The sequence below is a fragment of the Natrix helvetica genome, assembly GCF_964273705.1.
Source record: "Natrix helvetica genome assembly, chromosome: 5".
Lineage (NCBI taxonomy): Eukaryota > Metazoa > Chordata > Lepidosauria > Squamata > Natricidae > Natrix > Natrix helvetica.
In genome coordinates this window covers 85,079,650-85,106,124 of record NC_138551.1, presented here as the reverse complement: position 1 = coordinate 85,106,124, position 26,475 = coordinate 85,079,650, and the positions used below count along the sequence as shown (strand labels likewise).

Sequence of the window (26,475 nt, the reverse complement as noted above, 5' to 3'; positions counted from 1 at the left end):
TGCCTCCAGTTAACTTAATTGGAATGCTAACGTGTTTGAAAGCTTTGAAATAAATCTCATTAGTCTGGTTCTAAGTAGGCTAGCTGTTAATTAATTATGAAAGCCATCCTGCCAAGGGCAGTTAGCAAGGATCTTAAGAGAACCCATTGACCCATCTGTGGAACATCTCTTTGTGTTTCAACTTTCTTCAAAAATCGGCCTACTCAGGTTTTTCATTTGCTGCTGAGCTGGTAGAAATCAGTTTAGGCGTGAAACTTTTTTTGGGGGGGGGGGGGAGAGGGAGAACTACAGAGTGGTGAAAATGAACAAGGCTGTCTGAAGATCAAAAGGAACGGACATCTGAGCTACATTACAGGAAATAGCTTAAAGAAAACGGATTTAGGAAACGAAGGCCAAGAACAGAAACAAGAAAGCATTGGTAGCCTAGGGTTGAACTGTGGGGTCTTTGGTGTTCTCTGAGCTTGGTTGTGTAAAAAGTTAGCACCAGTGGTGGGATACTGCCGGTTTAACAACTGGTTCGGTGATCGTGTGACTTGTGTGCGCCCGCACCTAAAGCGCGTTGTACACGCACGTGCAATTTCAGCAAAACTTACCTTTCACGTTGCTTCTTGGGGAGTAAGCTGAGGCGGGCAATCCGGACTGCCGTGCTAATCGGCTGAGAGGATATAGGTAAGTAAAGTGCAAGGGTGGGCAGGCGGGGCCAACTGATCGTTGGAGCGAACAAGTTCGCTCTCAGCTAATCGTCAGAGCTACTGGTTCATCCAAACCGACTGAATGCCATCCCTGGTTAGCATCCACCCCTCTCTTAGAAGAATGAAATATTTTGACAAATATTAAAAATAATATTATATTTGGAGAAACATGCTCTTGGAAAGCAGCCCCCACCTTTTTTAATAGCCCCAGCAGGACTAACTGGGCCAGCCTATCTACAAGACAATTGGACCTCAGCCTCAGGGTGATGGGATTAAGACATGACTCTCCAGGACATAATAGGATTATCTATCAGCACACCTCACCACATGGCACAACCAAGCTCCTTCAATGCATCATCCAGCAAGATATTCAATCAAACTTAATTCAGACAATCTAAAAAATTAGCTATGACCCCTGCATAGCCCCCTGGGAGTGTGACAACCAATAGAATACATTTCTTGCACAGGAACAGGAAGCTCAAGGGCAAGGCCCATGAGAGGGTATAAATACCTCTCTCTCTCTCAACTCCATGTGTTCAGCTGCCCAGGATCTCAAACCCATGTAGTCCTGTCCATCAATAAATCATCTTTCCAACCAGCCTCTATGTTTCCAGTGTCTTTCTCCCCACTTGGAACTGTACCCAGATGTATATTTCTTCCAACAGTTGGGGTTTTTTTGCCGATGTTTTATTGGGGTAATTCTTTCACTCATTACCTAAAGAAACATCTACAAGCAAACAACCACGCTTAGAAAGCTCCAATAAGGCTAGGAAGCAGAAGTAATTCTGCTTTTCTCCCATCAACACACATTTTAATATCGAGAGGGTTTACTATCATTGCTTTACTGTATATATAAAAGGTACCATGTGGTAAATATGGGATAGTTTGTATCCTTATGGCACCTGGTGCTAATAAGATTAGCAATCACACAACTGGGTTCCTAAAAGTAGAGGCAACTGGGGAAGAACTCGGGAACGCATGTAGCGTTTGAATAGGGTTTTAAAACTGCCCTTCCTCTGCTGCGATCCCAGTTTAAAACAAACCTGTCGTATCTTCTGACACAGCATTTAAAGTTTTCCCCGAGCTTGAGCAAAGTTATCTTAATTGTAAATAAGTAGATGTCCAGCAAAGATTGCAGGGGCTTTAAATTGCTTTGCTGTGGCAAGCTCTATTTGTGCCAAGTTCTAAGCACCCATATACCATGATTCAGGATGGGCAATTTATTAGAGCAAGGTGACTCTCAATTAATATGCATGTAAAAACAGTCAGCAGATTAAGAGTCTCAGTACATTTAATACTTCAGCAGTGTTTTTCATACTTGGCAACTTTCTAAATGTGTGGAATTCAAGTTCCCAGAATTTCCTGGGAATTGAAGTCTAAATATTTAGAATGTTGCCAAGTTTGGAAAAAGCACTACTTTAACACATATTTTCAGAAAACATTTGCTTCATGCGGAACCCAGTTCACATCACAATCTGGGGGGGGGTATTCACTTACTTTCCCTTCTGGTTCACAAATGTGACTGCACGCGCCCCGTCCACACATGCGCTAGGCCTTCCGTGCATGTGCTTTGATCGTACATGTGGCTTGCACGCATGCGCGCAGCTTGAAAATGTGCCTAAAGAGGACGGCATAGAGCCGGGGTGAGTGGGCAGGCCCACCCACAATTTCCACTACCAGTTTGTGTGTACCAGTCTGAACCAGCTGAATGCCACCTCTGATCACAATGCAGGAGAACATAAATGCAACTCTCTGCGTTGGTTATTTTCATGAAAAATATCACACAGTTATTTACTATTTACATATTAGCTATTTGCATATTAGCTATTTACACAGGTTGATGAGAGGCCATGGTAGAATAAGGGAATAAGGAGAAAAAAATTACTTTTTCCATCCTATGGTTTCAAATGAGATTAAGAGCTTGTGTATGCTTTAAGAATGTACGCAACATTCAATTCGCCCCTCAAACTTCAAGCTAGGAAAGGAAGCAGGCTTCAAAATGATTTCAAATGCAATCATCTCAAATACAAGGAGTCAGTATTTCGTACCGAGAGCAGAAACTTCATTCACCTATAAGTAATAACAGTGAAATTACCAGGTAAATGTAACTTGCAGCCAAGGAGTGAGTGAAGTGACCCTAAAAATATTGATGTAATTAAATCTGAATTGATTTTTTAAAAATTGATTTCCAACAGGAGCTAGTTCAGAAAAGCTTGAAAATGTTATCGCTAAAAATAGAGTTTTATCCAGGTAGAAACAGGTCGTGTCCCAAAAGTTATGAAACGGGCCAAACTGTGAATGAGAAGTTGAGCTCCCAAGGACAAAACTTTTAACATATCGTTGGCAAAAAAAGCCTACAAGTGGTTTAAGGTTGTTCCCACACATTTCTTTATGCTGATTAAAATGAGAGAAAAGGACATTTCAGAAAATGCCAACTTCTCCACATAAAAAATACAGGTTGCCCTTGACTTACAATCACAATCGAGGCCAAAATTTCTGTTCTCAAGCAAGGTAGTTGTTATATGAGTTGTGCCCCATATTGTGTCCATGTTGCAACAGTTGTTAAAGGAATCATTGAAGTTGTTAAATGAATCATGTGATGATATGGCCAGACCAAACACACCAGATCATATAGACCAGGATGTCAAACTCATGTCGTCATGGTGGCCTCATGTGGCATATCGGGATTTCCCCCCCCCCTTCACTAAACCGGGCTTGGACATGGCCAGTGCATGACTCATCGAGCCTGGGGGATGGGTGTTTGACAGCCCTGATATAGTCACCTAGTTCCTTACTTGAAAAGGACATATATAATTGGAATATGGAACACAAAGAAGTACAAAACAAGGAAAATGTGAAATTATCAGAAGACAAATGAAGCATACTTAATGGAATGCCAGTAAATATATTATTTAGAAGTAAATATATGAGAACATACCAATTTAACTAGGATTATTACAGGAGGAGTCCATATGAAAGAATGGTAAGGCAATTATATTCGGAAAGGAAACTATATGCTTGACTATAATGTAATAAATAATAGGCTCATATCCATTAAAATAATAAATAGGTCCAAATATATTAAAATAATAGATATCCAATAAAAGGTTATAGATATTCTATGGATGAGAGGCATGCAAAGTTATAGACTAGAGCCTTCTGCACAAGCTCCTTCTAAATGGGCAGGAGAAGCTATAGGTCTTCCAGAGATGCACTTATCGCTGCTGTTATCAAATCCAATCACTTCGCTGCTGTCATCCTCTTTTCTCACAGAAAAACTTTTAAGGACTTTTCAAGGGAAATGTGTCCTTACATAACATATTCAAACTATGCAATTCCAGCCTGCTCATTTGGGCCTCAAATGAGAACTCTGGATTTATTTGCTCCATGATCCACTTGCTTTTTTCCTTAAGCATTTTCTCCAACCCCAATGTTTTTAGCCTCTTTTCACACTCACCCGAATGCCTTCTTTGATTTTATTCCATTAATTCCTCTGATTTCCTATCAAGTAAGATTCCAGACTTGCTTCAAAGCAATTCCTGATATTCTGGTTGAAAATGATAGCTATGTACTCAAGATCATGTTATAGTAAAGTAGGACGTAAAGTGAGATTTGGACATTAAGTGTGAAACCTACTGGGTCGGACTGGACAGCGTCTGGGGACCCCTTCTGTATTAAAAGGCCACATAGGCAAAGTTGCAGCTTGCAAAAGAACAAAAGAGCCTAACCGCAGAGTTCAATAGTTCTCACAAGACCACAAAGGTCGCTTAGAGACACGTACTCAGCACCTATGACCCAAGACAAAAGGAGAAGTAAGACCCTATCTACTTATAAGGTTTTTTCTTCAAGGTAAACAATAAGAAGTGAAATTAAGCATTTCTTCGTACGTTGCTCTTAGAAAGATATATAAGAAACTGTCTTTTCTATAGGTTTTGGTCCAGATGTTAGAAATTGTTATCTCTGTCTGGACCTTTTGGCCAAAATAAAGCTTATCTTGATCTCGCAGTCCTATCTCTTGATTTTCTGCAACAATTGAAACTGCTTGGCTTCCTTTTTCCCACTTTAGCCTGATTTCCAACTTGAACATGAGCAGTCTGTGAACAAATCTATAGTCAGTTTTCTGGCCACATGTTTGCTGTTAGAATCGACCTCTTCTAGCTCTTTCTACCAATAACAATTGTGATTTCTGAGCACTCCATCTGATGATCTCTCTCTCTCTCTCTCTCTCTCTCTCTTAGAAATTGTTGGATTGGCAGAAATCAATAAGTCTTCTGCTTCATTTTGGTTTGCAACAGGGGTGGGCTGCTGCCAGCATTACTGCCGGTTCGGTGTGCGTGCGCATTTGCACCTAAAAAGGTCCGTGCATGCGCACATTAGAAAAGGAAAATATTAAATGTCTGCAAAGAAGATTGTTTTGCACAAGCACAGAACCGAAAATCAAGATGGCACCCCCGCCGATAGAACCGGTTCTGGGGTGTGGCAGGCCAAGTTACTACCTACTACCTCTGGTAGGAACCCACCTCTGGTTTGCAAGGTCATATAATCCAATTAAGTTTAGCATTCTCCCAGCTAAAGCAGCACATTTTGCTTGCATATTCTGTTGATTTTAGGGTTAAAAGTGACCATAACATTCATCAACCTCCTTTTCTTCTGTAGAAGAACTGACTGGAGCAAAAACATGGATATTAAAGACAAACAGAGGTTTAATTCGTGTTATTCATTCATTTATTGCTCTGGATACTTTGCTGTCTCTCATGTGGAATACTTTGCTTATTTTTCTTGTATATGAAAATAAGGCTATTTCTTCTTTGTTTTTCATATCCTGGCTAGGGAACAGCATGGCCTTCTGACTTGAAAGTGTACAATTTCAGTCCATTTCAATCATTTGTTAGACTTTCTTGACCACGATGGTGTGGGGTGACTCATATCCTCCTCACTGCACATCTAAACTTTGATATTGCACTTCGTATGGGGTTGCCCTTGAAAATGACTCAAAAATAGAACATGAGGTAAAAGGAGTGGAAGGCCTTTCCCAGTGTGGCCCCCCACATTATGAAATATTTTGCCTACAAAGGACATTAAACTTTCACCTTGTTTGCCTTTCCCAAGACTACGAAGACTTTAAAAGGCTTTTGGTGACAATGGTGGATCTGGACTGTTCTTATAATGTATTACTTTGGAACTGTTACACAGTTTCATGGTTTTGTTCCTTTTGAGTTATACGAAGTGGCGGAGTATAGAAATGTTTGTATAGCGCTCTGTAAATAAACACATAATGAGAGTAGCTGAACCCAATAAGTAGGGAATTGTAATTGCTTGGCAATTATGGATCTCAACTCAAGGCTGCATTTACCAATGTGAAATACGTGCACTGAATTTTTCAACGCAACACATGGACAGGATTGTAACAGCATAATTTCATTTTCATCGTAAAAGGCTCCAGAGCCGTGATGGTGAACCTATGGCAAGTGGGCCCAAAGTGGCGCATGAAGCCATGTTGCCTGGCACATGTGGCCTTGCCTGTTGGTCTTCAGGGTTTCTGGCAGGCATATGTGTGTGATGATCAGCTGTCCTTTGCGCGTGCGGCAGTGGTGAAAACCAGTGTGCGCATGCGCAGCAGCCAGCTGATTGTTGGGCATGCATGCTCGCCAGAACCCAGAAGTTCAGCTTTTCTGGAGTGTGGCTCTGACATGTGATGTTTCTGCGCAACCTTTTTGGCACTCAGTGCCGAAAAGGTTCGCCATCACTGCTCTAGCAGCAGGGGCTGAAGCAACATCCGCAGCAACTAGGAAATGCAGCCTAGGAGGTTCCCACAAGGGACAACATCCTGGGGCCAAGAATGACTGAAATAAGGCCCCCAGCTCTTGTGATAGCTGCTAAATTAGATTTCACTAGGTAGGCATGCTCTGTCTTCCTCTTCCTCTTCCTAAGGCTTAACTTCACAGTCTCTTTAAGTTATCTGTATCATGGCTTATTCTCTGTGTGTAATGGCTCCATATGAATCAGTGGTTACATCTAAAAATATTTCCTACTGATTCTGTGGGCGAGGTTTGGTAGTGGTGGGGTCATGTGACTGGGTGGGCGTGGCTATGTAGTCATGTGACTGGGGGAGTCGAAAGACAGAAACTCACTTTAACAATGTCCTGCTGGAGCAGGGGGTTGGACTAGATGACCTCCAGGTCCCTTCCAGCTCTGGATTGTTGTGCTCTTTCAAGGTATCTTCTGAAGCTGCATCTAGTGCCAAATTTGTGGTCCTTCGTGCCTCTCCTTTGTTTCTCCCTCCCTCCCCCTCTTTCTTTCGCAGCACCCTCTCCCCTTGCTTTTAAAGCATTTTCCCACTGCCTGAAAGCCCGAACCGGCATGGAAAAAATGCTTTAAAAAGCGAGGGGGAAAGCTTCTGACGATCGCCTGGCTCACAGCTGAACTGCGCGATCCGTGGAAGCTTTTTTTTTTTTTTTTTTTTTTACAGAACTAAGGGCAATCGTCCCTACCGGTTCAGGCGAACCGGGCTGAACCGGGAAGATTTCACCCCGATATGAATATATTGCAGAATTGGGGCATGTAATTTTGCATGTCAAAGTTCCTATATAAAGATCCCATCTTTCTGTATTTCCAACATCCATAGCTAAGCATCTAGGCAGGGATCTCCAAACCTGCAACGTTAAGCCTTGCGGACTTCAACTCCCAGAATTCCCTCAGCCAGCTTAAAATTGCCAACTTTGGAGACCCCTCATCTAGGGTGAATAGAACTGCGGAAAAAACTTCAGCACAAGACCTTGGAGAGCTGCTAGTAGAAGTAGCCAATGTAATTTGGATTAATGTAAGATTTCTTTTCTCAGTGATTTCCAGCGACTGTTCTGCACGCACTGAGATTTTGCTGAATAGTCTGGCCAGCTGAAACCATTCTTCAACTGCAGTGAAGGAGGCTATATTTTAATTCAACAGAATCAGATCACAGAAGGTCTGGGATGCAATGAAAAAACAGAGCACCTCGTCTGCTTCATTAAAAATTCAAAGCCAAGTATTTATGCAGGTGGAGGAAGGCAAGCAACCTAAAATTTGGTTCCTATGCTGATTAGTCTTTTTACTGGCATTATTAGTTTGCATAGGTTTAGGTTTAGGTTTATTGGACTTATATGCCGCCCTTCTTCCAAAGGACTCAGGGCGGCGTACAACATAAAAACACACATTACAAAAGTTAAAAGAAAGGTTAAATAGAATATCCAAAAAAACCAATAGACATTACAATGAGATTTAGAAATTAAATTAACAATTAACAATTAAAATTAATAATTTATTTTATTCAGGCCAGGCCGGCTTGCTGGAAAAGCCAACTTTTTAGGGCGCTTCGGAAGGACCGGAGGTCAGGAATTATGCGAAGCTCCGGGGGCAGCTCATTCCAAAGGGAAGGCGCTCCCACAGAGAAGGCTCTCCCCCTGGGGGTCGCCAGCTGACACTACCTGGCCGATAATAATAATAATAATAATAATAAATTTGGATTTATTAGCCGCTCCCTTTCCAAGTAGGACTCGGGGCAGCGTACAATGGAGCATAAACAACAACACCAAACGTACATACATATACAACACATATACATACACGGAGGAGGAAACAAATTGCATCAATAGACAGTTAAGATCAGCTTTAAAATACCCCAATTGTAAAAACCCAAAAAATTAATATTTACGGACAGTTTAAAAACAGTTTGGAGGAATGGGAAGATTACGATTGCGATTGAGCCAGGCCGGATAATTGAAAGAGGTGGGTCTTCAGCTGTACACGGAAGGAGCGGAGGTCGGAAGTAATCCTGATGTCGCGGGGGAGGTCATTCCACAGGGCTGGGCCCATCACAGAGAAGGCTCTGCTCCTGGGTGTCGCCCCCCGACACTGTTTGGCGGACGGCACCCGGAGAAGTCCCTCTCTGTGTGCGCGAATTGGTCGTAGGGATGTGTGGGGCAGGATGCGATCCTGCATATAACTAGGCCCTGTGCCATGGAGCGCTTTAAAGATCATAATCAAAACCTTGAAACGCACTCGGTAGACCACAGGCAGCCAGTGCAGCTCGCGCAGGAGAGGTGTTACAGGGGAGTATCTAGTCCTCCCCATAATCACCCGCGCGGCCGCGTTCTGGACCAGCTGTAGTCTCCGAGTGCATCTCAAGGGAAGCCCCATGTAGAGAGCATTGCAGTAATCCAGGCGATGGCACCCTGAGGAGGCCAACTCTGTGGGATCGCACTGGATGTTGGGAGGCTACTGGTGGCAGTAGGTGGTCTCGCAAGTACCCTGGGCCTAAGCCATGGAGCGCTTTAAAGATCACAATTAACACCTTGAATCGCACCCGGAAAACAACCGGCAACCAGTGCAGGCCACCTAAAAGGGGTGTAACATGGGAGCACCTAGGTCCCCCCATGACAACCCGCGCAGCCACATTCTGGACCAGCTGAAGCCTCTGTGTGCTCTTCAAGGGCAGCCCCATGTAGAGAGTGTTACAGTAGTCCAGGCGAGAAAGGACGAGGGCATGAGTGACTGTGCACAGAGCATCCCGATCCAGGAAGGGGCGCAACTGATGTACCTGGTAAAAGGCCCCCCTGGTCATGGCTGTCAGGTGTTCTTCTAAACTAAGCCGCGTATCCAGGAGGACTCCCAGATTGCGGGCCCTCTCTGAGGGGGCTAAAACGTCTCCCCCTATCATCAAAGATGGGACAAGATGCACAAATCAGGATGACGGAAACCACAGCCACTCAGTCTTGGAGGGATTGAGCTTGAGCCTGTTCCTCCCCATCCAGATCGGCACAGCCTCCAGGCATCGGGACATCACATCGAGAGCATCGTTTGGGTGGTTTGGGGTAGAGATGAAATGTTGGGTATCATCAGCATATTGATGATACCGTACCCCAAAACCACGGATGATCTCGCCCAGCGGTTTCATATATATGTTGAACAGGAGGGGTGAGAGAACTAACCCCTGGGGCACCCCACAAGTGCCGCGCCTGAGGGTCGATCCCTGCCCTCCAGTCAACATGAACTGCGACCGATCCGACAGGTAGGAGGAGAACCACCGTAAAACGGTGTCCCCCACTCCCAACCCCCCGAGTCGTCGCAGTAGGATACCATGGTCAATGGTATCGAAAGCCGCCGAGAGGTCTAATAGGACCAGGACAGAGGAGCAGCCCCTGTCCCGGGCCCGCCGGAGATCATCAACCAACGTGACCAATGCCGCTTCCATGCTGTACCCAGGCCTGAAACCTGATTGAAACGGATCCAGGTAGACAGCTTCATCCAGGTACTGGGGAAGCTGACGTGCTACCACATCTCGACAACCTTTGCTACAAAGCCAAGGTTGGAGACCGGACGATAGTTGGCTAAAGAAGCTGGGTCCAGGGAAGGCTTCTTAAGGAGGGGCCTCACCACCGCCTCCTTCAAGGCGGTGGGAAAGAACCCCTCTCTCAATGAAGCATTGGTAATCGCCTGGAGCCAGCCTCGTGTCACCTCCCGGGAAGCCGAAACTAACCAAGAGGGGCACGGGTCCAGCACACAAGTGGCAGCACTGAGTCTCCCCATAATCCTGTCCATGCCCTCGGGGGTCACAGGGTCAAACTCATCCCAGATAGTTTCCACAAGATTCATCCCCATCGTCTCGCCCGAATCTACGCAGTCAGAGTCCAAGCCCGTCCGAATCTGAGCGATTTTATTCTGCAGATACTGAACAAATTCCTCAGTCCTACCCTGCAAGGAGTCTTCCCCAGTTCCTTGATTAAGTAAGGAGCGGGTCACCCTAAACAGGGTGGCTGGGCAGTTATCTGCAGACGCGATAAGGGCGGAAAAATGTTGCTGTTTTGCCGCTTTTATCACCACTAAGTAGGATTTAATATGAATTCTTACTAGTGTTCGGTTGGATTCAGACTGGCTCGCCCTCCAATCACTCTCTAGGCATCTTTTCCGGCGTTTCATCTCCCAGAGCTCCTCGGTAAACCAGGGAGCTACCCGGGATCGGCACTGGGTCAGAGGCCGCAAAGGCACAACGCGATCCAAGGCCCCAGTGGCCACCCTTATCCCAGGCTTTCTGCTAGGGCTTCAGTCAAACTGTGAGCAAGGGATTCAGGAAAAGTCCCAAGCTCCATCAGGAACCTTTCAGGGTCCATCAGGCGCCTGGGGCGGAACCATTTAATTGGTTCCGCCTCCCTGCGGCGAAGGGTGGCAGTATGGAAGTCAAGCCTAAGGAGGAAATGATCCAACCATGACAAGGGTTGGATAGAAATATCCCCTAAATCTAGATCATTCATCCACTGTCCAGAGACGAAAATCAGGTCGAGCATGTGTCCCCCGTTATGAGTGGGGTCTTGAATTAACTGAGTTAGGTCCATAGCCTTTATGGAAGTCATGAACTCCCGAGCTGACTCGGATGTCTCGCCAATGGAAGGCAGATTGAAATCCCCCAGGACCATAAACCTGGGGAAATCAACCGCAAATCTGTCTAAGATAATTAGCAGCTCCGGCAGGGCCGATGAAACGTAGCAGGGAGACAGTACATAACAAAAGGGCCCATCTGGACTCCAAGGCCCCACTTCACAAAAGGGGACTCACACCCACCTATCTGAGGCACAGTGACCTCCTGAGTCCAAGACTTTCCCTAATAACCACCGCCACCCCCCCGCCCCTGCCCTGGGTTCTCGGCTGGTGAAACGCCTGGAAACCTGGTGGGCATAATTCAATGAGGGGAACCCCCCCCTCATGGCCCAACCAGGTCTCCGTAATGCATGCCAGGTCCACTCTCCCCTCTTGTATGAGGTTGTAAATGAGGGGAGCCTTATGTACCACGCACCTGGCATTAAGCAATACCAGCCAGAGACCTGGGTCCTGTAATCCTGAGCACCCAGGGGTGCGAGCCGTTTGAGTCCACTGAAATCCGAATTTCCCCCTAAAATGGCTTTGGACACGATGCAGCCCTCCTTGGACCACGAAATAATTCATGCCTTTTCTGTTTCATGGCTGCCTAAATCTCATCTCAGTAGAACAGATTTCTGCTCCTCTCAGGGAAATGGGCAAATTCCTTATCTGTGTATAGGGGAGAATACATTAAATAAATCTCGTTCAGATAAGATAAACAGGAAGTGGAGGATTTTTGGTTGTCAATCACGTGCTCAGCGGTCCATTTTGCATAATTTATTTTCCCAGAAAACCAGGATCCATATTATGGATCTAATAACTATGCACTAACTAAATACTAAACCTTGTTTATGGAACAGATGCTAGTAATTAAAATGTAACTCTTTTTTAAAAACAAACAATGCACCTTGTTTGATGTGAGCCTTTAAGTAAAATAGGACATTCCTCTGATCGATACTTAATGCAACAAAAATAGAAATGATTTGCAAGGCATAATGGAAACTACATTAAAAAAACCTCTTTATATAAACATGAATATAAATACAGTACTAAATGCATCCATCTGTCTGATGATCTTAACTGGGGTTTATTGGGGGGGGGTACGGCTTATATTACGAGCATCCTGAAAAATCATGCTAGGACTTATTTTCTGGTTTGGTGTTACTTTGGGAAAACATGGTAATTCCTCAGTTTATGCATATACCTGGATATCTTTGCTTTCACATATAAAGCTGCTTTTATGGAATCCCAGAATGCTACAAAGAAACCCTGAGTTGTTTGGGGTGGGGTGAGAACAAATTTAACGTGGGAAAAACCGTTCCATGTCATTCTAAAAGCAAATGTGAATAAGGCCATGAAAGGTGATGTCCAGTGACTGAGTGGATGGCTATATGCTTGAAACAGCTGAAAGCAGCCAATAGGAGTTGAGCTAACAAATTTTGAGCTATCAAAATCTTGTGAAATGGCAACGTTTGTACTTGGAAAAGTGGAAATAGGCCAGTGGTGAAATTCAATTTTTTTTACTACCAGTTCTGTGGGCGTGGCAGGGGAAGGATACTGTAAAATCGCCATTCCCTCCCAACTCTTGGGGGAAGGATATTGCAAAATCTCCATTCCCACCCCGCTCTGGGGCCAATTAGAGGTGGTATTTACTGGTTCTCCGAACTACTTAAAATTTCCACTACCGGTTCTCCAGAACCTGTCAAAACCTGCTGAATTTCACCCCTGAAATAGGCCAAAACATACAGACTTAGTTGGCCTCCAACTCTGGATGAGGAATAAGGAGGAGGCAGCCCATCAGGCCAACTCCTTAAAAAACAGTTAGCCAAGAATCTCTGGCCTACAGCCATTAATTAATCGGATTTTTATTCAGCCTATCTCACCTAAGACAGCCAGTTTGGTCTAATGGTTAAGATACTAGGTAGAAAGCAAGAGGCCATGAGTTCAGCTCCTGCCTCAGCTATGAAAGCCATCTAGGTGATATTGGGCCAGTTATTCTCTCTCAGCCCAACTCACCTCACACGGTTGTTATTAAGGGGAAAGTAGGAGAAGGAAAATGTGTTGTATATGTTCGCTGCCTTGAGTTATAAAATAATAAAGGTGGGAAACAAACAAACAAATAAATAACAAGGATGTTTGGATAAGCCTTTAGAAAAAAATCTAAGTGTTTCACTTTCTAATTCATAACATTTTTAATTACAACTGGAAGGCACTGTTATTTAAAATTGTGTTTCTAAACTAACTTGGACTCAGATTTCTTTTTAGAATGCTCAAAATTCTCTGTTCAAGAGAGTACCATGTTTGCTGAAAATAAGACAGGATGTTATTTTCTTTTGACCCTGAAATAAGCGCTTGGCCTTATTATTATTATTTTTCAAGTGCAGGAGGCAGCGAGTGAGGTCACCTCACGGCTGCTGCTGTGTTGCACTATTTTCGGGCAGGGCTTATTTTAGTGCATGCGCTCAAAAGCCCGATTGGGCTTATTACCTGGGGAGGTCTTATTTTCGGGAAAACAGGGTAATTCCACTTTCTTGATAGACTAACTACATGGAACATTCACATAGAACTGGGGCAGGGAAAAAGAAGTAATAGCTGCCACAGCATGAATTATGCATATGATATCTATATTATTTAAAATCTGCCTGCGTTATAATTCAGTGAAATATCTTTCCAGTGTCTGAAAGTCTGCAGCAGCTTTGGGGAAATTGTAGCATATGCTACAGCACAAGAAAAACAAGACTCTGCTGAAATTGAATGAATATGCTTCATACGATATCACAAGTGCATGAAGTTTATTGCAGACATTGTGCACACTTGGTGTCAGGATAAGATGCTGCCTGGTGCTGAGAAGGCAACATTGGGACAGACAACAGCCAGTGGGATACAGTATTTGAAGGAGTGGGGTGAACTTAATTCAAGGCCCCCTTCACCTACGGAAGCTAATAGTGCTTCTGCACCAATCAACCACCTATCGGGGAAGGTTAATGTAGGTCAGGGGTGTCAAACTTAATTTCATTGAAGCCCACATCAGGGTTGTGTTTGGCATGGCCAGGGTGGGCGTGGCCAGCTTGATGTCACTCGTGTCGGGGGCGCCTGTGGCAATCCAAGTGCTCTGCTAGTGAGAACAGACTCCTGAGCTCCGTGACCTCCTGCTACCCTCTGCCATCAAAAACAGAGCTCGGGAGGATCACGCGCGGCCCTTTTGAGCTCCGTTTTCACTGGCAGAGGCACCGCAGGATGGCCCTTTACTGTTTCCAGAGCAGCCCCGTGGGCCAGGTCTAAGCACCCTGCAGGCTGCTTAGGACCTTGAGTTTAACATCCCTGATGTAGGTGAAAAAAAGGACAGAATATTATGTAAATTGCCCTGAGCTAGTGTACAAAGGAGATATAAATCTAATAAAGAAACAAACAAAATATTTAATACCAAATGCTGTGCTAAATCTTTTTCAAGTGCAGTCCACCTTAATTTATCTTAAAGAGCACCAGGGAGAAAGAGTTTAGGGGACATCCACAAAATAACCAAAAGCTACAATGTAATTACGGTAATCCTGTTTGCCAGTTGGTGCAGTGAGGCTGAACACTGAGATAGAACCAAGCCAACGACAAGTATTGACACCCTAGAAATTAAATTAAGAGGATTCTTCCTTAAATACTTTCCATAACTGGATTATGGCCAGGTAAAGGTAAAGTTTCCACATATGTGCTAGTCGTTCCCAACTCTAGGAGACAGTGCTCATCTCCATTTCAAAGCTTAAGAGGCACCGCTGTCAGAAGACGTCTCCGTGGTCATGTGGCCAGCATGAACTGTATTCAGTTCTGGTCGCCACGATGTAAAAAAGATGTGGAGACTCTAGAAATTAGAGTGCAGAGAAGAGCAACAAAGATGATTAGGGGACTGGAGACTAAAACATATGAAGAACGGTTGCAGGAACTGGGTATGTTTAGCTTAAGAGAAAGAAGGACTAGGGGAGACATGATAACATTGTTCCAATATCTCAGAGGTTGCCACAAAGAAGAGGGAGTCAAACTATTCTCCAAAGCACCTGAGGGTAGAACAAGAAGCAATGGGTGGAAACTAATCAAGGAGAGAAGCAACTTAGAACTGAGGAGAAATTTCCTGACAGTGAGAACAATTAATCAGTGGAACAGCTTGCCTCCAGAAGTTGTGAATGCCCCAACACTGGAAGTCTTTAAGAAGATGTTGGATAGCTATTTGTCTGAAACGGTATAGGGTTTCCTGCCTAGGCAGGGGGTTGGACTAGAAGACCTCCAAGGTCCCTTCCAACTCTACTATTGTATTATTGTATTACTAAACACCGAAGGCGCACAGAGCGCTGTTACCTTCCCACCAAAGGTGGTTCCTATTTTTCTACTTGCATTTTTTATGTGCTTTCGAACTGCTAGGTTGACAGAAGCTGGGACAAGTAATGGGAGCTCACTCTGTTATGCGGCGCTAGGGATTCGAACCGCTGAACTGATGACCTTTCTGATCCACAAGCTCAGCGTTTTAGCTATTGAGACACAGCGTCACTGAGTCACTAAGCCACCGTGGATTATGGCCAAAATAGGTTGCAAAAAACCTCACAGTACATATTCACCCCTAGCCTATCAATATGGTAGAGACATTGTAATTTTCAAACACACACTCAGTTAACATTATAATTTTATCCATATATACAAAATTCACTGGATACAGAAAGCTAACACATTAGTAGTATAGGTTGACTCTGAATGTTCAGATATGGTGCTTCTGTTGAGAAAGAGCATTAATGCCTACTTATATTATTTACTACAAACTGCCCAGAATTAGATAGTCAGAGTTACCATATTTTTCGTAGTGTAAGACGCACTGGAATATAAGACGTAGCAAGGTTTTGAAGAGGAAAATTTTAAAAAAAAGTTTTTGCACTCTGCAAACCTCCCAAAAATGGCCCGTTTTTCACGAAAATTCCCCCCCCTTTTTTTTTTAAAGGGCATGAATAGTCCTTAGGAGGCTTGCAGAGTGCTCCTGGGGGGTGGGGGCAAAAAACAAGCAAAAACTGGCCCATTTTTCACAAAAACAGGGGTCATTTTTTGTCAAAAAAAGGGGAATGGATAGCCTTTAGGAAGAGTGCTGCTGGGGGCTGGGGGGAACAAAAAACGGACCGTTTTTTGCTTATTTCTGCCCTCCCCAGCCCCCAGGAGCACTCTGAAAGCCTCCTAAAGGCTATGCATGGCCATTTTGGTGAAGGGGGCGGAGTTTCGGGAGGCAAAAAATGCTGTATCCAGTGTATAAGATGCACCCAGATTTTCAGCCTCTTTTTTTGAGGGAGAAAGGTATGTCTTATACTCTGAAAAATACGGTTGATGGATATCTGCTTATAGACTGTGAATGTTATACTGATAAACTGTTTCATGATAAATTGAAGAATGATTTCATGAAAGGTTTTTAAATATTCAGAATACCACAAAACCTATACTTTCTAACATCTGGTAAAAGTGAATATAATTATGTTATTTTTTTCTTTAAATATCAGGTGGGAAAATGTTGATTACCTTTATCAAGAGATGCTCCAGCCATGTGGTAGAAACTTAAAGCTGTATCAACATCATTTATGTTTTTCAGGAATGTAAAGAAATTTTCTACTTCCTCAAATGTTAGTCCCTGCAGTGAAGATAAAGAAAACAACATATTTAAAGGGGAAAAAGATAGGTAGAAAGCAAGGATGCTGTCAATGTGTAAATTCACACAGGCTATTTTATATTTGCAATCCATTTTTGACTTAGCTATCTTTTCCTGGTATATGAATCCGGCCTATTTCTCTGGGATAAACATCATCATTACTATAATAATATAATCAGCTTCACTTTAGCTCAAATCTTAGCCTATTTTACCAATCCATCAGATCAATTCAAATGGCCTCTTGTTTTTAGCAATGGAGGAAATGAGTCTGTTTATTCCTCTAGAAAATTTGAAATATTTAGCTGTCAACTTATTGTATGTTAATGCATTTACAGATTGAACTATGAACTAGCATGCTTCTTACCTGCTGTTCCTAATTTCTAAACTACTGTTGGATGCTTATGCACTTACAATACAATACAATACAATACAATACAATAGTAGAGTTGGAAGGGACCTTGGAGGTCTTCTAGTCCAACCCCCTGCCTAGGCAGGAAACCCTATACCGTTTCAGACAAATAGCTATCCAACATCTTCTTAAAGACTTCCAGTGTTGGGGCATTCACAACTTCTGGAGGCAAGCTGTTCCACTGATTAATTGTTCTAACTGTCAGGAAATTTCTCCTTAGTTCTAGGTTGCTTCTCTCCTTGATTAATTTCCACCCATTGTTTCTTGTTCTACCATCAGGTGCCTTGGAGAATAGTTTGACTCCCTCTTCTTTGTGGCAACCCCTGAGATATTGGAACACTGCTATCATGTCTCCCCTATCTATCACTTATTTATTTTATATTAGCTGATAACCCTGCGTTGTCCGGGTATTTATTTATAAGGGAAAATGTCAGGACCAAACATAATTTCTAATGTTGGATTTTCCTCCTTACTAGAGGGAGCCCCCTTGTGGAGTACTGTGAAGCCATTACCATGGCAACTCCATTGCGCTGCCATTTTACGGTAATACAATAGAAGCCATTTAAAAGCACAACAGGATGCATCTTAACAGAACACACCTGCTGAGGAGTGTTAGGGGTGTCTTATCCCCACTGTATTTTTCCTGTTTGGTAAACGTTTTCACATCTACTAACGCCACTTGCAGTTTTATGCTTTCACATACCAGAAGGTATTTACTACAGTAGGATCCATTTTATACTACTGACACATCATTTGCCAGAAGTGCTTATTTTAGGAAGAAAAACTACAAAAATGTGCATTTTTAATGTCAAGGTTGCCTGCCACCTGCCTGAGGAAAAGAATAGTGGCGCCAAAATAGGAGTATCTAAAAATGAAAGTGCAAATAGGTAAAAAAATAATGAAAAACAAATTAGTAAGCCAAACAGAATTAACATTTTAAATGACTCATTTGATTTTGCTGGATAGAATAGAAAACCAATTTCCCAGTTTGTAATCAATTTGCCGTATACAGCCATACTGCAGTACGTTGCTTGCAAGATTAAATTATGCTAAAAATGGAATAGGCAGGTTTAACCCAAAGCACATTTGCTACACATATTCTTGTGGAACAGCTGAGTGGTAAGAAATACTGTTTTTTTTCAAGGAGGAAAAAAAATCCGGCCAAAAGCAGGAATAATTACGTCTGAATTTCAACAAGCAGGTTCCGCAGTAGATGACTTATCTAGTTTAATTAGTTTCAGTATAAGTGCTCAAGAAGGAAGTTGCAAAAAGTTTGCTCTACAATTTGAACACAAACCGCTACTCTTGAATCCTTTCTACGGATATTCAAATCTATTTAAAGAAACACTACGTTCTAAACAATTGCTAACAAAGCAAGCTACCAGTATGGAACTATGATTTGTATTCATTGTCTCGGATATTATGCAATTTGTAAGTCTCCTTGTCGACATGCAAATATTCAATTATTTTCCCTGTGCTTGATGAAAATGAGCAGTTGCTGTGGTGTTGTGAAGATCAATAGCCAGTAAGCATGTAAGCTGTGCAATGCCAATTAGAAAAAGAGGCCACACAGTTTTGCCTTTTTATATGGGAATTCTATTTCTCCTAGTCACTGTTTCAAATGACAAGCATAGCAACCCTTAATTAAGATATCAGAAGTTCTGGGTTCCGGTTCCGGTGGCAAGTCCCTTGCCCGCTCCCGCTCCCCGGTGGGCTTCCCCGCTTCTGGGGGGCACAGGACGCCCCGGAGAGGCGTCCTGCCGAAGGAGCGGCTTCGCGGAGGACCCTAGCATCGGCGGCGGCTGGTGGGGGCTTCTCCGCTTCGCTCCAGGCATCGAGGAGCAGTCTCGGAGGGCGCGCGTGCGTCTCGTTTCAGGCTGATCGGACGATGCAAAATTGAAGGAAGCAGCGGCGGTGTGGTGAGACGCTTCCTCTCTTCATCCCCCTTCTCTTGATTTGATGGACTTTTCAGCAAGTTAAAAGTTAAACTCTCGGATTTTTTTTGGAGGTGCGGCTGGAGGGAGGGGGATTTCCCCCCCCCCTGGACAAGCGGCTTGGGAAAATTCTGCTTTCGCCCCCAGGGGAAGGAGGAGGGGGGAGAGCCAACCAATGATGCCTCACCCCTGTAAAAGTGATTTTCACTGGACTTAGCTCCAGAATTTATTGATGACCTGAGAACTTTGTGAACTTTTAAAACCTTAATATGCCTCTGAGCCCAAAGCTGGCAGGGCAAGATGGCACACTTCCGTTGCCTTCATGAACTGTGAAACCTGACTCCACCTTTAAAATTCAGGCTTCCGGTCTTTGTCTCCGTGTCACCCAGAAGAATCTCTTGTGGATTGTTATTTTCTTGAACTCTCTGGGGGAAAACTTCCTCTCTATTACCAGACTGACTAAAGAAATTCCCCTCTGCTTGGATCTTCTGCCTCCTGGACTCATCTGGCTGCTCTGCTTCTCCAGCTGTCCATTCTCCATACTGATTGATCTCTTTACTTTATAAACTATGTCTCCTAAAAGACCACCCCCTGGAAAACCTGGCTTTGCTACTTCTGCCCCGACATCTGCAACATCCAGCCCTGCCACACAATCAAAGATCACAGACCTGATGCAACCTAAGAGTACAGAGATGGATTTGCAACAAATGCTTCAGCAACTTATACAGGGCCAGGAAGAAATTAAGAAACAATTAAAGGAAATGAAGGAAGAAATTAAACAGAATCAAGTCCAAATTTATAAGAACTCACAGAGACTGGACCTTGTGGAGGGTGGGGTGGCGGAGGTGAGGGTGGGGTAGAAGCAGTGCAGAAGGGAAACAAAGAACTTGATATTCAACAAATGAAAACAGAATTTGAGAGAATGTCCTTTTATCTTAGATTTCAAAATGTTATAGAAGCAGATGGGGAAAATATAAGGGACATTATGACTAATATCCTAGCTGAATACATAACATAAAGAAAAACAACAGATGGAATGGGAGATAGATCTGGTCTATAGAGTGAATTCAGCTTATGCCAGAACACACAATGTACCCAGGGAGGTCCATATTAAATTCCTTAGAAAAAGCACAAGAGACGAAATTCTGGGTGTACAAAGGGGGCAAGCATTGATATACCACGACAGGGAAATAACCATCTTGAAGCAGATCCCCCAAAAAATTAGGGAAAAAAGGAAAAATTATTCGCAATTGGCGAATAAATTATACCAGAAGGGGGTGTGGTTTAGATGGTTGATGCCTAAAGGTATGCTGATATTCTGGGAGGAGACAAGAATCAGAATCAATACACCCATAGAGGCACAGGCCTTTATGGAAAAAAACAAAGCAAACCTAGAAAAAACAGAAGACTCCACAACGGTTATGCAGGACACGGGAGGGGCCGGAGCTCTGCCAGCGGGGGGAGAAGGGGCAATACCAAGAAAGCTCAGATCACAAAAATGAATAAGAAAACCACATTGTTATAAACAGACCGAAAGTAGTAATGAAATTACATGTAGATTATATATTACAATATATAAACTGATGGAAAATATTTTTAGAATTAATATGCTGATTTTATATGATTATGTACTAATGTTTTATACTCAGATGTATTTTATGAGTTTGGAGGGAGGGGGCGCCTGCCACACTTGCAACTGCCAAAATTTGTATACCCTTCCATCTACCCTTTTCCCTATAAATGTTAAAAAAACCAATAAAATTCTTTGGGGAAAAAAAAGATATCAGAAGTTCTAAATAATTACTTTATTTGTACAGCGGTTAGTGAAGATCTAGGATGGAGATGAGTCAAGATATATTTGAATCAGTATTCTGGAGCTTTTGGTTTGAAGAGAGAAATAAAAAATAGGTGTCGAATTTGGACTTTTAGAAGATGCAGGATAAAACCTGTGCTTGAAGAGACAGGAACAGCACTTAATGTTTTAAGAATACATTGTAGAGTAGGGATTTTAACAGGGGACTACAAGATGAGAGCAAAAATGTTGAACTTTCTTTCCATCCCTGATTTAAAGAAAATCACATTCCTAGAGGACAATTAATTTTAGGGGGGGAAATGCCCCTGAATGCTGTAATTTGCATGAAAATTGGAATTCCTCAAATTGATGTAGGAGATACCCAGGCTGAGAAAGAAGGCAGGGTCAAATGCTTCATCAGTTTAGGGTTGCTACCCTCCTATCTAGTGTCAAATTTGCCTTGACTGTAGATTAGATTCTTGTGTATAGCTGTTGTTATTAGTTGCGAAGTCGCGTCCGACCCATCACGACCCCATGGACAATGTTCCTCCAGGCCTTCCTGTCCTCTATCATCCTCTGGAGTACATTTAAGCTCACGCCTACTGCTCCAGTGACTCCATCCAGTCACCTCATTCTCTTCGTCCCCTTCTTCTTTTGCCCTTAATCTTTCCCAGCATCAGGCTCCTCTCCAGTGAGTCCTTCCTTCTCATTAGGTGGCAAAAGCATTTAAGTTTCATCTTCAGGATCTGGCCTTCTCAAGACCAGTCTGGATTGATCTCCTCTAGGACTGACCGGTTTGATCACCTTACAGTCCAAGGGACTCGCAGGAGTTCTTCTCCAGCACCATAGTTCAAAGCTCTCAATTCTTTGGTGCTCAGCCTTTCTTGTGGTCCAACTTTCACAGCCATAAATTACAACTGGAATGTGTATAGGTAGCATTTAATAAATGTGAAGTGCTTTGAACTAATCTCCTGTTCCTAGTTACTTGAGTCTGACAATTAATTTGAAAAACCAAAGGAACCCTGCATGTAATTAAGGTAGAATTAAGTTTGGTCCTATATTATCTAAACCAATGTTTCTTAACGTTGGAAACTTTAAGATGTGGAGAATTCTGGGAGGCAAAACAAAGCAAAAATAGGTTCTGTCCTTTGCGCTTTGTAATCAGAACATGGGATAAGATACTAGAGTATCATTTAAAGAGAAATATCATTATACAAAAGAGGAGAAATTTTTGATTAAAAAAACAAGTGGAGAAAATACAACAATTTTATTAAGTTTTAGGCATCTGAATTAACTGGTGTAAAGGAATTTAGGAATGATCCTGGACTGAAACCGCTGCTAAGGGGGAAGCAAAGAACATGCCATTAAGGAGAAACTTGGAGAAGTGATGTCACAGTCCAATATTTGAAAGAAAGGTGAGAAAGAAGCTCAAGATAACTCCACATAGATTTTGTTTGGTGTAAGATGAAACAGAGAGAGATTGGCTTTCAAGACAGATGTCACCCATTCAAGGTAGTCCAGTTCAAGAAAAAGACACATCGGGGATTTCAGGAATGCTACTTTATTGTTGCATCATCATCAACAACTATCCAATGACTTATTGCAGTGAAGGCTATCCTTTTTCATCACTGCATGCCGGAAATGGCACGCAAAACCATCCCGCGAGGAATGTGTTGCCTTGCTGTCTTTTGTGCACATGGGAACGGCAAAAGCCAGAAGACCAGCGTTTCATTGCACATGCGTGCACCAGCACCAAACGTCTGGTTTTCAGCACATTGTGCGCCTGACAAACAGTTGGCCGTCGCACATGCATGCGCCAGAAACCCGTAAGCTCAGGTTCCAGTGCACACATGCATGGAATGCTGCCCTTCCAGGTTTCAGCACTCCTGCGCCACAAAGGCCAGCTGGCCGGCATGCGTGCAGCCACAGGCGTGCAAAAGAGGAGCCAGTGAGGCCACGCATCCCACGCAGGATGGCCCTGTGTGCCGCTTCTGGCATGCATTCCATAGGTTCACCCACATGCTTAGTGTATTTCTTATCTCTCCTTTAAAATTTCTTTCAAATCTTCCTCAAGGCCATCTCTAAACTCCTTTACAACCGGAACAGAAATTTAATAGCAAGGATGACTTCCAGATACTAGATAATAATGAATGAGTTCACACTATCTTCACAGCTAAAGCACACAGAGCACGTCAATGCTAAAAATGACTTACATAAGTTGCTCAAGAGAAGATCATCTTTCTTACAAGCTATTAATAAAACAAAGTTCACAGGAAACTGCTAGGAATCAAAGAAAATACTTTTAATGGCATTATGAAGTTAAATGGACTTGCTGAAGAACTCATTTGTCTGAACATTCGGGTTGTCCAATCATGATTTAAAAGGAGTCATTTTTGCCCTGAATATTTCACTGCAAAACGATTCAGGCGAAGAGATGTTCGATAGAAGGATATATTGCAGTCATTCTAATCCCCAAACAGCCTGATAGCAATCCAGCAAATGCAGCTTGTGCTGGCAGTCATTTTGATAACTGGAGCTATGGGCCAAGATATCTTTCTTTTTAAAAAAAAAAACAATGCTGGTTAAATTGGAAGGAATCTGATTTATGCCCTTTTCTATTGCACCTGTAAGTTTGGCATGCTTGCTTGTCAAAATATATATCTTTACCTTTTCTTCCAAATATATACTTCGGAGCACACTGTGGTTAAATAACATGGAGGTTAACCTACGGAGTTAAATGTGTCTCTTACTGTAGGAAGGAATTGTTTTGGGTCACGGGTGTCAAACTCGATTTCATTGAGGGCCGCATCAGTGTTGTGTTTGACCTTGGGGGGCCAGGGTGGGCATGGCCACCTCAACATCACTCACATCGGGGGTGCCTTGGTGGCCCAAATGCTCTGGCAGCGGAAACGGGCTCCTGAGCTCCGTTTTCAGCTACGACAGCCTCCTGCAACCCTCTGTCAGTGAAAATGGAGCTTGGGATGGCCACACACAGTCTTCCCGAGCTCCGTTTTCACTAGCAGAAGCACTGTGGGCCGCCCCTTCGCTGTTTCCAAGCGCAGCCCCGTGGGCCAGATCTAAGCACCCTGCAGGCTGGATCCATCCCCCAGGCCTTGAGTTTGACACCCCTGCTTTGGGTGGTTTTCAAGCAGAGTTCCAGGGATTCTTTAATGAGATTTTTTTTTTAAAAAAATGATGGTCACAAGATGCTGCTTAAGAGTCTGTCTTTAGAGGGGAAATTTATACAAAGTCAGAATGTTTTCAATAGTGAGATGGTCAATTAAAAACTGAGTGGGTGTCCTACAATGTATCAGAAATTCAGACTCAGCGATATGGAGAGATGCCTGAGGGTACCATATGCAGACAAATCCATTGTGAAAAGTCACTCTGAAGTAAAAATGCAAAAAAAAAAAAAAAGCCTTTTGGACTTAATTCTCAGCCTTTGTTTTAATGCTCAGACTGCAATCATATTTTTCCTGGGAATACTTTGTCATGAACATGGTGTGAATTGCTTCCAAATAAATATGCTTAGGATCACACTATTCATGGATTTGACTTCTCCTATACTTAATAATTTCTCTCCCTCGCCTTCTCTTTTGCTCTAAATTTGCAGATCAACTCCTAACTCACTCCCATGGCTACTGAAAAGTATATATTCTCAGGGCAGAAAAGAAAAACAGACATTTAGAATATCAAACTAATTATAAAATATGTTTGTAAATAAATGCTAGGCCAGGGTCGGAAAAAAACAAAACAAAACTTTTTTCTCCAAGTAGTACACCATTTAATAAAAGTAAGGTAGAGGTTCCCTTCACACATATGTACTAGTCATTCCTGACTCTAGGGGGCAGTGCTCATCTCCGTTTCAAAGCTGAAGAGCCAATGCTGTCCGAAGACATCTCCGTGGTCATGTGGCCGGCATGACTAAACACTGAAGGCGCACGGAACGCTGTTACTTTCCCATCAAAGGTGGTTCCTATTTTTCTACTTGCATTTTTTACATGCTTTCGAATTGATAGGTTGGCAGAAGCTGGGACAAGTAACGGGAACTCACTCCATTATGCGGCACTAGAGATTCGAACCACCGAACTGCCAACCTTTCTGATCTACAAGCTCAGCATCTTAGCCACTGAGTCATCACGTCGTCCCTCATTCCATTTAATATCAAACCACAAACTGCTTTCCTTTAATTTTAATATTTTAATATCCTGACTCTAAAAAAGAATAGGTTGTAATTCCCTTTAGTACATTGGTCTTCTCTTATTGAGGCTAAACATATCTAACTCCTTAGCAGGGCTCAAGTTTCTGTTTTCCTGACTATCTTTTCTGCCCTTTTCTGAATCAGTTACAGTTCTTCTGAATTAGAAGGGTGGAAAATGTTCTGAAATCAAACCTTTTCAAGCTTGAAATGGGCTTTTTCAATGATTCAGGAAGTGTTTTAAGCTTGGAAACAGGCCTGATTGAGGTTGAAGCATTCACAATAATTAAAGCAACTGCTTCAAACTTACGCTAAGTTTCTGCACCTCATTGTGCTGCACTTTTCTTCAATATGGTATCTGACTAAAGCAGAATGAAAGGGAACAATGACTTCCCGTGCATTGGAAGCAATACTTTTGTAGATGTACGCTAAAATTTCACTTGCCTTTCTGCAAGACCCTTCTGATTCAACCGGCCTGCAATCAACTACCAGAAGTGCTTGATTTACAACCATTCATTTAGTGACAGTTCAAAATTACAACGGCACTGAAAAAAGCGACTTATGGTTGTTTTTCACACTTACGACCGTTGTAGCATTCCCACGGTCATCTAGTCAAAATTCAGATGCTTGGCAACTGGCGTGTATTTATGGCTCACACGATCACCTTTTGTGACCTTCTCAAAAGCAAAGTCAACGGGAAAGCAGATTTGCTTAACAACGGTGTTACTAACTGAACTGCAATGATTCTGTTAACAACTGTGGCAAGAAACGCCATAAAACGGGGCAAACTTCACTTAACAAATGTCTCCCTTAGCAACAGATATTTAGGGCTCAATTGTGATTATAACTTGAGGATTACCTGTATTACTCTAAGACCTTTTTCACAAGTACTGTAACTAAGTCAGATAATCGCTATATGTTCCTTAAATGAAGACATTTTCATCTGTCAATCAAAATCATTCCCAATTTTATTTCTGTCTCATTCACATAATAACTATCTCCTCCGATTTATGCTATCTGCAACCTTGATCACTGTTTCTTTCATTCATCTGGCTGAATCTTTAATAAAAATATTGAAAGAATGTAAGCTCCATTTCTGATCCTTGTGATCCTCCACTCCAAATATATACCTCTAGCTTGGTGAATAAATTAACAGCATTCTTTTGAGTATGGCTTGAAGCCAGCTATGTATCCACATAATTGCTATGTGTCTAGCTAACCTGTGACTGGTTTGCTTATCAAACTATTTTGAACTGATTTGTCAAACGCTTTGCTGAAATCCAAACTAAAGACGTCCTTTCAATTCAAGCAAGTTTATTCAAAGGGCGTGCATGCCTTTTAAGCTCCCTTTCATTCCTGCAGTGCCACTAGTCTTTTTCCTCTCAACTTTATGAACCCAGTT

At 42.8% G+C, this 26,475-nt stretch overlaps 1 protein-coding gene across 1 annotated transcript in view; it reads right to left on the bottom strand.

Moving 5' to 3' along the window:
* MICU1 (mitochondrial calcium uptake 1) overlaps positions 1 to 26,475 on the bottom strand; it is a 205,935-nt gene that overhangs the window by 22,737 nt on the left and 156,723 nt on the right. Inside the window, exon 10 of the mRNA XM_081955835.1 lies at positions 16,614 to 16,722. Coding sequence (XP_081811961.1) covers positions 16,614 to 16,722 — 109 coding nt within the window. The remainder of the gene's footprint in view (positions 1 to 16,613; positions 16,723 to 26,475) is intronic.